General features: G+C 45.2%; 1 protein-coding gene across 5 annotated transcripts in view; it reads left to right on the top strand.

The window, feature by feature from the left end:
- Window positions 1-13,541, top strand: part of CEP192 (centrosomal protein 192) — a 125,842-nt gene that overhangs the window by 53,905 nt on the left and 58,396 nt on the right. For all 5 annotated transcript variants that reach the window (XM_053247460.1, XM_053247461.1, XM_053247462.1 and 2 more), the window contains 3 exons: window positions 2,967-3,125; window positions 4,045-4,189; window positions 5,827-5,992. In XM_053247460.1, coding sequence (XP_053103435.1) covers window positions 2,967-3,125; window positions 4,045-4,189; window positions 5,827-5,992 — 470 coding nt within the window. The remainder of the gene's footprint in view (window positions 1-2,966; window positions 3,126-4,044; window positions 4,190-5,826; window positions 5,993-13,541) is intronic.

Here is a 13,541-nt window from a genome sequence, read left to right as displayed (position 1 = left end):
TGTTGGTGCCTAGAGGCAGTGAACTGAATGCCAGTCAGCCTTGGTCTCCTATGCCCTGCAGAGAGGAAGCAGATCTGGGCAAACGCACCTCTGCCCCTTCATTCCCTGGCTTTGATTCTCCCCACCAAGGAGAGCAAACCAAAAAGAGAAGGGGAACTTCCCTTACAGAAGGTGACAACTATCATAGCCTGGAAGGAGCTGTTTGGCCCTCCTTCCAGTGCCCTTTTGCCACATAAAAAAGCAGCCTTCTGTCCCAGATTCAGCCTGCCACTCAAACAGACAGCACCCAAATCTTGCTATGGCTTCGGCGCCACCACTTCTGGTTCTACAGGCGCCCCCTTCACAGTAGCCCCAAGTGCTCCCTGAAAAGGCAGCTCTGGGAAGTAGGGGTGGGTCCGGACCGGTCCAGAGGCCATTGTAAAGGCCTCCGGACCGTCGGGACTGGTTCGGACCTGGCCGGTACGGTCCGGGTGGAGGGGGTCCCCTTAAGGGCGGGGAGGGTTTACTTACCCCTCCTGCCGCTTTGCTCCCTCCAGTGCCCGTAGTTCTTGTAGAAATTGGGGCGGCAGGATACCTGCCCGCCGCCCCTTCTTGCTCTGCAATGCAAAGGCTGAAAAAAGTCTTCTGCACACGTGGCACGCGAACTTCACCGACGTGACGGGTAGACTGGGCCTCCGACCGCCGGAGGCCCGGTCTACCCGCCGGGACGAGGCCGGGTAGACCGTGCCTCGGATCGCTGGAGGCCCGGTCTACCCGGCCTCGTCCCGGTGGGTAGACCGTGCCTCTGACTGCCGGAGGCCCGGTCTACCTGCCGGGACGAGGCTGGGTAGACCGGGCCTCGGATCGCCGGAGGCCCGGTCTACCTCGCCTCGTCCCGGCGGGTAGACCGGGCCTCTGGCCGCCGGAGGTCCGGTCTACCGGTCACATCGGGTAGATGTGAAGCTTTCACGCCGCGTGCGCAGAAGACTTCTTTCAGCCTTTGTATTGCAGAGCAAGAAGGGACGGCGGGGAGGTATCCTGCCGCCCCAATTTCTACAAGAACTATGGGCGCTGGAGGGGGCAAAGCGGCGGGAGGGGTAAGTAAACCCTCCCCGCCCTTAAAGGGACCCCCTCCACAGTGCCGGACCGCAGCTGTGTGGTTCCGTGCACACCCCTACTGGGAAGAGGCCAACTCAGTAGCCATTGACTACATTGGAAGAGCTACAACTGGGGGGTTGGACCTGAGTCCCCTTAGGAACCCCTTGCCCAAGACTAATTTGACCAAGCCCCCAGTGAGGGACCCCACCACACATACACTCCTTACCTTCCATATGGCAGGAATTGATTAAATAGGCCATTATTCAGGGTCTTCAGGAGGGAAAAATCCAAAAGTGTTGAATACATATGTCTTCTTCAAGGGCTTCCTCTTCCTCATCCTCCTCTTCTCCCCTGACCAGAAAAGGAGAAAAAAGTATAAAAGGGGAAGCAAACACCCCATAAAGACGTGATCTATGGTACCTTCCTACCCATATTCCTCTGTTTCTAATTTGGAATTCCCAGATCCACATTCACCTTGCACATCTCAACCGATTCCACAAGCTTCCCCTGCTTTTACCTCTGGGGAAAAAGTCCTGTTGCCCCCACCCTTGCCATCAGCTCCTGCTGGGGCTGGGTCTAATGACAGTGAAGAAGGTGAATGGTCTAATTATAAGGGCCTGATGTTTCTACCATTTCTCCAAAATTATTTCTGCCTGAAGATTTTTGTCTCTTTGCATAATAAGGCCGTTAATTCTTTGGGGCTAGAAATACCCTCTATTTCTGAGGTTCAGCCTATTTCTAAGGGATCTCTAGTCCTGCCACAGCATATGGTTCCCTTCCTGGATTGCTTGGATGACCACCTTTACTCAACACTGCAAGTTGGATAAATCTGTTTCAGCCCAAGCTGCCTTTTGGCCACAGAGTTCTGCAGCATGTCGTCCTGCCTCAGTAGATTGAGCCTGAACCACCATGGGAAGTAGCTGTGTTATTAAGGATGTGCATGCACCGGATCTTGCATTCTGTTGTGAGCTCAACAAGTTCTTCCGACAGAACAACCTCATTCCTTTGGAATGTTCTGAGTGCCATTTTGAACTCCAAAATGGCGCTCGGAACAGAGTTGTTCTGTTGCAAGCTCGGAACAGCCCAGTTTGCATTCAGAATGTTTTGACAGGGCACTGTTCTGCACATCTCTGTATGGCATATCCCACACTGGATGCCCTTCTCCACCAGCAGAGAATGGAACATTGATACTTAATATGAAGGTTTATATTAGCTAGCAGATTGGAGGGCATTGAAGCCTACCCAGGACGGTTGGCTGAGTCTTCTGAGTCATGTGGACATAAGGCCCAATACTCACAAGGTCCAAAGGGCCCTCCTATTCTAGAGGGCAATTCTGATGACTGTTATTATGTTTGGCTGTCCTTCGTGGCTCTTCACTCTAGCTTGAATATTTAAAAAAACAACGGGTGGGGATCTTCTCCACTGGCTCTTAAAGGCTTTGCTATTTAATATAGTCCTGCCTCTGGAGTGAGTAGGAGCTGATAACCCACACTGGATGCCCCCCAATCCACTAGCAAGAAGAAATGTCATGGTAAGTACAATGTTCCATTTACTTGAAATTGTACTCTGCTTTCTATACTACATACAAGGGGTATATGTGTGGGTTGGTCTTGAGGATTACCATCTTATCCCAAAATAACATGTAGTTTTTTCTGAATGATACTGCTTTTCCTGTGCAGATATGTATCATTGAGTCACATGGAAGAAATAAGCTTTTTTAGTGGTTTCTACAAAATACTTAAGCTGCAATCCAGAACACTTCCCTGGGAATATTGATGAAATTTAGTGAGACTGAAGTCAAAGTAGATATGCATAGGATTGGGTTATGGAATTTTTGAAATGTAGATGTGAAATGGGTGGATCAAATTGTCTTTATGTTCTTTATCCAGCATACTCTGAACCAGAAGGAAGAATTAGCATGAGCAATTGGTCCTTAAAGACCACTCCAGTATTAGTTTGTCCTCTGCCTGTATGTCCTAACAAGGACAAAACCACATGCAATGAAAAACATGTGACTTTTGAAAAGACATCATTTGATCAGAAAATTGGTAAGTAAAATATATAGCTATGGCAACTTCTGTAATGACTTGCAATATCTAGAAAAAGCACAGGTGACCTTAGTTTTCCTATTGTGCCAGGCATCTCCTTGACTAACCATTTCTTCTATGCTGAAGGAAATAAATTGTACACTTCTTTAAACATGCTTATTTAAATAGTTTTTTTTAAAGGGGCATGCATACTTAACCCTTGCATTCCTTGCATGGGGGTTACATTTGATAGTGGAAGCATTGATTAAGTTGCCATTTGAATCTATCCATAAAGTTTTCCTTTAGCCTTGCTCTGAAGCTATTCTTGATATTGGTGACATCAGCCAGGAGTGCACAGAAGCTAGGTGCACTATCAGGAGTTTATATGTCTACATCATTAAGCATAAATGATCTTCTAGTAGTAAACTGCATGGCAGCTACTTGGACTTCTCTAAGTTTGGTGCTAACAGATTGATAACATTCTCCTCAGTAGAAGCTTTGTTTGAAGGGAGCACTTAATACAAAATTCAGTAGTTTCCCACCTGAGGAATTCAAGCACTACTCTGAACATCTCATCTTTAGGGGTCCTCCTCGTGACAAAGAAAATGTTGAAATTGCTCTAAGGAGTCTTTCTGGTCATTGAGAAGATGACATCCTGCATGTGGAAGGCTTTTTGATTAATTAACTATACTTAGGGATAACTTCTTGTTGTATTTTTCTTTGTTTAGTGGCATTACTTATCTTCAGATTATAATCTGATTTTTGAGGTTTATTCCTCAGCTGTGGAATTCTAAAAAATGAAGGATTTCTCTGAACAGCGAAGGCTTCTGAAACATGTGGAAGTCCTATCTCCTAAGGTGGCTAAGACATGCTTTCCGTGATTTGGAAAGAGGCATCATGATTAAGTTGAATCCCCCTCCCCCCCTTTTCTAATGTTCAGGTGAAGCTGTTGGAGTAATTGAACAGACGATTGCAACTCCAGTGCCTGATATACAGAATTCAGATGACCAGTATAGCTTCAGACCATCAACTTCTCCCCTTACTCATTCATCTCCAAGTGAAGCTTCTGGAACTGCTCTTTCAGGGTAACAGTTATAACAGAGTATAAGAATCACAAATGTGTGCATGTGAGAGAGCTGAGTTTGGTCATTATTGACTGGTCATCAGTGAAGTGTTTGATCTACTAGGCTATAGCTTGTACAATTATTTTAAAAACATCCTCTGATGAAAGAAAGCTTTTAAAGACAATTGAGGAAATATAAAATAGCAGCGGACTTCACTTATTTTAGAAATTGAGATATTGCTTCTATTTAGCATTCTTGCCAAATAAACAATCACGATCAGCTACCATGATCAGTGACACAACACTTTCAAGGGGAAATTGTAGAGGAGTTGGGCTGGAAACTCTAGGCATCCAATCATCTTGTATCTTACAATTAACTCAGGGCCGAACTGCACATAGTGTTACTATAAACGCATAACTGGCTCTTGTATACTTGGTTTTGGTTTCCTAAATAGTTGCTGGGGGGTGACTGGCAATCAAGACCACAGCATCGTGTGGGACAGGGATTTAACCTTCTCCTAATCTGGTTTAGTCTCAGGAGGGGAGTAGCCAATGTACGGTTTTAAAGGTAAAGTATGTGTGATAATTTACTTGTTTATTTCTGTTAGCTTCCTTGAGATCTTATATGATAAGATGGGATATAAATAATACACAATAGCAGCTTCCTCCTGGACTGGATAGCAATAAGGGCTCCCAACCTAGATGAGGGCCATGGTGTTGACTAGTTAGCAAAAATCTCCCCTTTCCTCCTGCCACAGTCCTGGTCCAGGTCTCCCCAGCTGCTGCTGTTCAGGAAATCAAAACCAAGCACACAAGGACTAATGATGTGCTCAACAGAACTTGGAGTTGGGCCCTTATTCTTGAAAATTGTGACTTATATAATTAGTTGCTGAAATAATAGGATGCTCAAAACATTAACATAGTGATGCAGAAAACATAAGACACACAGAGCTGGTACAGATATGATGCTAATCAAACAACCATGATATTAGTAAATCCTGGCATATAACTAGGATTTATGCTGGTTGCCATACTAAAGTTTTGGAGTGCTCCATGGTTAGGATGGTGAGAGAATGCACTGAACCATGGTGAGGGGGGAAGAACTTGAGTACCAGAGAAGAAAGATGGAGAAAAGGTGAGCAGAACAGGTGAGCAATCTCCTAACTGCTAAACCGTGCTTAGCATTAATCTGTACAGTGCTTAGCATTAATCTGTATTAATCTGTACAGGAGATAATTGTGTAGTGAGAGAATGAATTTAAAGCCTCCTCAGATCCCCTTAATAGCTTATGTGGCTTTAGTGGGTGTGGTCTTATTTCTGAAACTGATGTCTAGAAATATTTTCTTTCTCCTTCCTTTGCTAGGAGGATTGCAAACATTATCTTTCTCATAGTCCTGAGCTGGCAGCAAGTATGGATCTGTTCTTCTCTGGTCTATTATTAATTTAGTATCTGTGACACTTACTCTGTCTCTCTCTCACACACTCTTTCTTTCATGTATTAAGATTAGAAGGAAGGAGTGGAGTATTTGAAGCGGACATGGGGCAAATTACAAGGCTGACTTGGACAGGGTAGAAATAGTTGGATGCTCCTAAAATGACTTTGTATGAAACTGGGGCGACATTTTTACATTAAAATCTGTATGTTTTTTGTTTTGTTAGATCTGATGTTGATTGTTCCTGTACAACATTTGATCCTAAGGAATCATCGTGCAATAACCCTATGTTACCTCAGTCATGTTCTGACCCTAGCTTTGGACGACTGACCTTTGTATCTGCCACTGAAAACACTCTTAATCTAACTCGATCTAGTCCAGAGAGATGTCAGGTAAGTAGCTTGTTTGCCAAGTCATTTTAATATGCAAACCTTAAAATGGTAGCTCAGTACAGTGTCTGAAAAGTTATATTTGCAGTTGAGAACTGGTGGAATACAGTGGATACTGAACATGAATTCTGATTTGTACAATCTAGATTGACATTGTTGCTTAACCACAAATGATTCATATTTTAGTACCTCTTAATCTCATAACTTCTGTTCCTCATACATACAATGGAGTATACCTCATACGTATTTAGCTGAGTAAGGAGAACTTTATATCCTTGATGTTACTTTAAAGAAACTGATTAAAAAAAAGCTGCACACATTTACATGGTAGAGGTGTATAAAGTTATACATGGAGTAGACTGGACAAATAATTTTTTCTCCCTCTCTCATAGCACTAGAACCAGGGGTGATTCCATGAAATAGATGCCCAGAAAATTTAGAACTGACAAAAGGGAGTACTTTTCCTACTCAGGGTGCAATTAATTTATGCATTTCTCTGCCACAAGATGTGGTGATGGCCACTAGCTTGAATGGCTTTAAAAGAGACTTAGACAAATTGATGGAGGACAGGTCTACCAATGGCTACTAGTCAGGTGACTATAGGCCACCTCCAGCTTCAGAGGCAAGATGCCTCTAAATATCAGTTGCCGGGGAGCAATAGCAGGAGAAAAAGGCATGCCCTCAGCTCTTGCCAGAGGCATCTAGTTGGCCACTGTGAAACAGGATGCTGGACTAGATAAGCCTTGGGCATGATCCAGGAGGACTGTTATATTCTTGTGGTAGAAATAAGTCATCCTCTTCATCTAGGATTGCTTATTTGGTATTGTTTAATACCTTGTGTATCTGCTGGTCTTGTTGAAGATGCATCAGGGATATAGAAAGCAAGCACTTCAAAACAATGCAAGAACAGTTGTCCTAAGGGCACAAGCAAAGTGAAGGAGTTATGCATAGTAAACTAGTAAAACATATATCTGCAGCCTACACAGGGACTATACGGATAACTTGGCCTCCTTTGGTAGGCAAGATGGAATAGCTGGGTTAGTGTGAGTGGCCATTGCACCTGAACAGAATTAGTCATATCCCCGGTCTATCTGGTGATACTTCCTAGTTCTAATGTCTGACATGATACACAAGTCCTGCAGAGATGGTAGGACTTGCAGCACTGATACTGAGGACCCAGAAGCATCAGTGCTGCTGTAAAAAAATGGGAGTAGTACTACCAGCATTGTCATATTTGTTACCATTGTTGTGGATGGGGAAGTATATGATAATGCTGGTACCATTATTGCCAGTTCTCTGCAGCTGCGGAGCAAGTCCTATCGTCTTTATAGGATTTGCTTATCATGTTGGCTCCTTTTCCCCTGCTTGCTTCCTGGAAATTATCATAAAATTGCTGTCTCGGCTGGGCATTTGCAATTAAATACTCAAGGGGCTAATAGAAACTTTTGTTTCAGTGGGTTTTTTTTAGGTTTTCTGATTTTAGAAATAACATAACTGTGTAAACAAGGCTTCTGCAGTTAAAAAAGAAGCTTTTGCTGGCTAGCCTGCTACTGTTTGCTCTAGAAAAAGGATAATCACCATAGATTGATATATTAGCACATTAATCCGTTCAGAGATGCCTCATTGAAAAGGAGATACTAGTCTATAGCCTAAATATTTTATCTGCAGTTTGTTCACTGAGGAATTAGACCATAAGGAGATCCAGAGAAATATGCAACCGTAGGAAGAACAGAGTTTGTATGAATTGAGGGAAGGTTGTCCAGAAGAAGTGCTGGACAACACTGATTACCATTATTTCAATATTTTCAGATATGACACATGAATAATTTGCTTAGAAGCATGACTCACCAATATTGATGATGCAGTCTTGATATATTGATACAGAAATCTTGAAACACTGATGTTGTGGAATTTCACTGAAGCCCCTTTAAAATATTGGGAGATTTTAAATGTAAAAGGGTATTGGGAAGGAGAAGCGAAAAAAAAATAATGAAGAACTGTATTCAGTTTTTAAATACAAAAAATTATGTGTTCTGCAATGCGTTCCAGGTCAGGCTCAACTTTAATAAGGTGAAATGGCCTGTGGTGTTTGATCCACAGCCCCCTTGTAATTCTTAAAATTGCAGTTTATACTAGTTTGGATATTGGGAGATTGTCAACTCCTATTGCATTACATGGGAAATTGAAAGATCTGGATTGAGATCAGTCAAGATCCAGAAGAATGGGTAATGTGCCTGCACAGGACCCTCGCAGTAGAATGCCGCAGCTTGTCGGGGTGACCGAGCCCCGCCCCCACGCCTACAGCATGCTATTTAAAGGTGGGCCGGGCACCCTGTTCTTCAGTTCTTTTCCGACCACTGTTACATTCAGTCCTCGGGCTGTCACTCCTCATCGGTAAAGTTCTTCTTTCTGATTACATCTATAAAATATAACGGACTGTCAACGCCTACGTCTAGTGCTCCCAGATCAGATTCTACACTGTGCCTAACAGCATGTCAAATTGGTTTTTTGAGTAAGATAGTTATAAACCAAAGGAAGTCATCCACCAGGCATAATTATAAGGACAAATGGCTCAGATTCAAATCCTGCGCAAAGATGCATGGTTTTCATCCTACTCAGGACACAATTAAGAATGTGTTCCTCCACTTGACTGATCTGAAATCACAAGGGCTGGCAAATGTATCTTTGAAGGTGCATCTAGCAGCACTATCTTCAAAACATCCGGGCTATGACAGAAAGACTCTTTTCACACCTAGATATTAAGGCTTTCCTAAAAGGTCTTGTGAACTTGTGTCCACCCATTCTCACAGCCATCGAACCATGGAGCATATCCTTGGTCCTTTCAGCTTTGACAAAGGATTCATTTGAACCTATGGGTTCTGCCTCTGTCGAGCTAGTAACTGAGAAAACTGCCTTTCTACTGGCCATAACTATGGCTAAATGTGTTAGTGAACTGGCAGCTTTGTGAATAGATTTGCCATATACCAGAATTTATCCTGATAAATTCTAATGCATATGGGCCTGGACTTTGTATCCAAGGTGGTGTCCGGCTTCCACCTCAACCAGGGCATTCTCCCTACATTCTTCAGGAGTCCATCTACCTACTTTAGAATGTGCAGTGCATTTAGAATGTGCTTGGATGTGCAGAGGGGGCTTTTATATCACCTGGCCAGGGTGGATTTGATTTAAATCAAACTGATTTAAATCACGATTTAAATCACGATTTAAATAACTAGCAGGGTGGATAAAAATAAAAAAAATCCTATTTAAATAAAAAAAATCCGATTTTTTGATTTAAATCGGATTTTTTTTATTTTTATCCACCCTGCTAGTGATTTAAATCGTGATTTAAATCAATCAGTTTGATTTAAATCAAATCCACCCTGCCTGGATCACACTAAGCACTTCAGAACCATCAAGCACTTGTTTGTAGCCCACGAGGGCCCTGTGAAAGGCCCCTGCATTTCCAGATAAAGAATGTCTAGATGGCTAGTTGCCTCCAGAAATGGGCATAGCTGATGTTTCATTCAAAGCTGATGATAAAGCACTCCTGGCCACTACTTCAATCTGAGAAACCAGATCCAGGAACACTTCAAAGCTATGTACCTGAACTTTTGGGAGAGTTGTAATCCCATCTAAAACAGGCAGATGTATACCATTTCTCAGTTCCTGATCCCCCACAGTCAGTATCTCCATCTTATTTGGATTCAACTTCAGTTTGTTATCCCTCATCCAGCCCATTACCACCTCCAGGCAGGCATTTAGGGAATGAGGTCAATATTGAGAGAGAGATTTGGGTGTCATCAGCATATTGATACATCCTGTACCAAGCCTCCTGATTATCATTCCCAGCGGCTTTATGTAGATGTTAAAGAGTATTGGAGACAGTATGGAGCCTTGTAGAACTCGATACTTTAGTTCTGACTTTAGTTTTCTCAGTGGTCTCCAAGCGACACCATCTTGAATTTATCAGAGAGGTAGGAATGGAACTACCATAAAACAATGCCACCCAATCTCACCTGGAGCTGAAAGGCCACCACCCACTCAGTTACCTAGCCCAACCATGGAAGATTGGAAACGGGTCTGTAATTATCTAACTTTGAGGATCCAGTGCAGGTTTCTTCAAATAAGGTCTAATAGCTGCCTCAAGACAAGGAGACATCCTGTCCTCTCTCAGAGAAACACTTGTAATATTTACCAGACGCTCTCTGATAATATGATTATCAGATGAAATTGGGCAAGGGTCAGGGGAACAGGGCAAGCCAAGTTGGGCAAGGGTCAAGAGAACAGAATTGTAGGATGTACAGTCCAAAGCAGTTTGTCCACATCCTCAGGACTTACAAACTGAAAGTGATCCAATCTAAGCCTATAAGAGGAGTTGCTGGATACTTCCGCTATAGACTCGGCAATAATAATGTTATCATTTTTATGTCTGTAGATGCTTAGAACTTGTTCCTTCCATTTCTTGTGGGAAAGGAGCTGAACAAACTATCTTTTTTTAAAGAAAAGGAATAGTAATAGATAAAGTTCGCACTTATTTCTACAAACAGCTTTGTTCAGAGTCTTGTCTGTCTTTAATTTCAAATGTTAGAACTGTGATTGTCTAGGAGAAGGCACATGCTGACATGCATGCTTTGTGTAGGAGAACTCTGATGATCTGGATCGTGATCTGTTGTAGGCATAAAGAATGGGGTTCTGCGCCTGTGCAGGGACCTCGTGGGTAGACTGAGTAGCTCCTCGTGATGCCCCATCCCACCTGCACGTGCTGTGCTGAGATCGTTAAGAGTGGCAGCTGGGGCCTCATCCTTTCAGTTTCTCTTTGACCGCCTAAGCGTTCAAACCTCGTAGGGTAAGCTCCTCGGTAGAAATATTTTTCTTGTTTATGACCTTGGATTTGGAAAGCAGACTCTGATTTGGATAACGATTTGACTTGTTGATTTTGGGGAACAGAATTGCTTCACTTATCGATTTGGCTAGAAGAATAAAAATGGACTGTTCATCTCCAGCAATGGAGGTGAAAAAGACTTATAAACGCTGTGTAAAGTGCCAGGCTAAACTCCCGTCCACAGACTACCATGATGCTTATTTGATGTGCCGTGTTGAAGAGCACAATACTTTGGCGTGTAGGGTTTGCTGCTCCATTTCTAAACAAACCCGGCAGAATAGAGCGCTTCACCTTCGGGCAGCATTATACAATGATGCACTCTGCCTGCCTACTCCATGACCAAGTTAGTCGTTGATGTCGGATACCCAGTTGGCATTGAAAAAATCTGTTTCTTCGACGTCTGCAGCAAGCCCAAGTGACTGCGGAACTGCACTTCAGCAGTCTAAAACCATGACGGCTGTTCACTCTAAGCTGGGAGATGAGGTCTTTAAGAAGCCAATTGATGTCTCGGAGAAGAAGCATAAGGAGCACAAGTGCCGTTGTGAATCTGGGAGTGATTCCAATGAGGCTGCTGCGCTGCCGGTCAGTAAACACTGAATTCTCTTGCCAGCGTTGACACAGATTTTTGAGGGAGACTCAGACAAATCTGCCTCAATGCCTGTGGCACAGGCAACATCGGTATCGATGCAACAAACCATGGGCGCTATTTAGACATTGTGGTCGACAGCATCGACGTTGACAGCAGCTCTGTCGAGCCTGACTACATTGACAGCTGCAGTTCCTACATCGGGCCAACAGTTTATGCAATAGACTTCAAAATCGACAGCTACTGCTCCAACATCAACATTGAGGATGTCGACGGGGATGACGCCAGAACAGTTGTCGGTATCAACAGCGAAAACCTACCATCTGCTGTCACCTGCTCGGAGCCCAGTACAGTCACTTTTGACTCAGAACACCAACTGACCGGGTGTTGGTTGAGGAACATGGTCAGCATCACGGAGAGCCTCCTATCCTATAGGATCTCTTGGACTTGGCATCGAATACACCGTCTGGGTCGACATTCCATGGTTTCTTGAGCCTGGGTCTTGACATTGAACGGGATGATGATGCGCCCGTTCCTCCACCAAAAACACCATCCATATCACCGTTCAGAGTGCAGCACGTTCCGGTGCTTTCTACTGTGCAGCACCCTGTTTCAGCTGCATCAGCATCGACAGGGCAGTTAGAAAGACAGGGTATATGCTTACCCCCATCTCTACCAGCTCACTCCTGTGGGTTTTGCCATTTGCTACCTGATGACTATGCAGATTACCTACACTGGAAAGCCCAGCAGGCCCAACCTACTGCTCACAGGAATTTGCAACAGCCACTGCGACTTCAACGGCCTGTGGAAGTACGTGCTATTGAACCTCAGGAACCTGCTCTCCAGTTACAGTCAGCGCAATCCCCCTCTCAGGTTTTGTTGCCTGCTATCTTCCTTCCTCCAAAAAAGCCGTCAGGGAAGAGGAAGAGGAAGTCTAGTTCTCTATGTCCAGATGAGTTCTCCTTGCCAGACGATGATTTGGCTGAAGATGAGGTGTCTGATGTTTCAGATTCAGATGTGGGTAGTTGGAGATCGGACCCACCGTCGGATGTGCCTCCACGGCTCTCAACATCCCCAACCAAAGAATTAAAAGCATACCACCATCTCATTAGAGATATTGCAGAGGCATTAGGTATGGACCTATCCTCACCAGATGTGGATGTTGCGGACCTGGTATCCTCTCTAATAAAACGCTTGGTGTCCGTCCGTGGACGGCCACCAAGCGTGTGTTCGTGCCTCCCTGCCCTGTTATGCGCCTGCGCGAAGCACAGGCCCAGAACAGGGCAAGGGAGACACGACCGCCAGCACCCGGCGGACATCTTGGACGGCCACAAGCGGCCGCCCTGAAGAAGCCGGAGAAGCGCCGGCGGGGGAAACTGGCCAAGGCGACGGCAGAGCCGCCGCCTCGCCCAGAAGAGACAGCAACCAAGCTGGGGAGACGGGGGACGGAATGGAGGCCAACGGGACAGAGCCGACCGTGAAGGGCCCGGGCCGGCCGCGGAGGATGGCAGCGGCGCCTCCAGAGACCGCCCGGCCGGTGATTGAGGGGGGAAGAGGCGGCAGGGGAAGCCTGTCCTCCCGCCACCCGCTCACCCGCCCTCCCAGCTTTCCAAAATCCCCTTCCCCGCTCCTCCCCCCAATTGATTACGGGCCAAAAGGGCCCATGAGAAGGCCGTCGCCCCCGCCTATCGCCCACCCAGCTGCCCGAGCCCACCTTACCCACTCCAGCCCGCGATAGTCGGGCGAAGAAAAAAAAAATTATTTGCACAGTGGAAGTGAGGAGCTCAGGAACAGAGCTCCTCCCTGTGCTATGCTGCTGCCCAAACTGCCGCTATGGACGCAAAGGATGTTGCGTCCTTTGCGTCCATAGCGGCAGTTTGGGCAGCAGCATAGCACAGAGAGGAGCTCTGTTTCTGAGCTCCTCACTTCCACTGTGCAAATAATTTTTTTTTTCTTCGCCCGACTATCGCGGGCTGGAGTGGGTAAGGTGGGCTCGGGCAGCTGGGTGGGCGATAGGCGGGGGCGACGGCCTTCTCATGGGCCCTTTTGGCCCGTAATCAATTGGGGGGAGGAGCGGGGAA

The sequence above is a fragment of the Hemicordylus capensis genome, chromosome 4 (genome assembly GCF_027244095.1).
Source record: "Hemicordylus capensis ecotype Gifberg chromosome 4, rHemCap1.1.pri, whole genome shotgun sequence".
Taxonomy (NCBI): domain Eukaryota; kingdom Metazoa; phylum Chordata; class Lepidosauria; order Squamata; family Cordylidae; genus Hemicordylus; species Hemicordylus capensis.
This window is presented reverse-complemented; position numbering and strand designations above follow the sequence as displayed.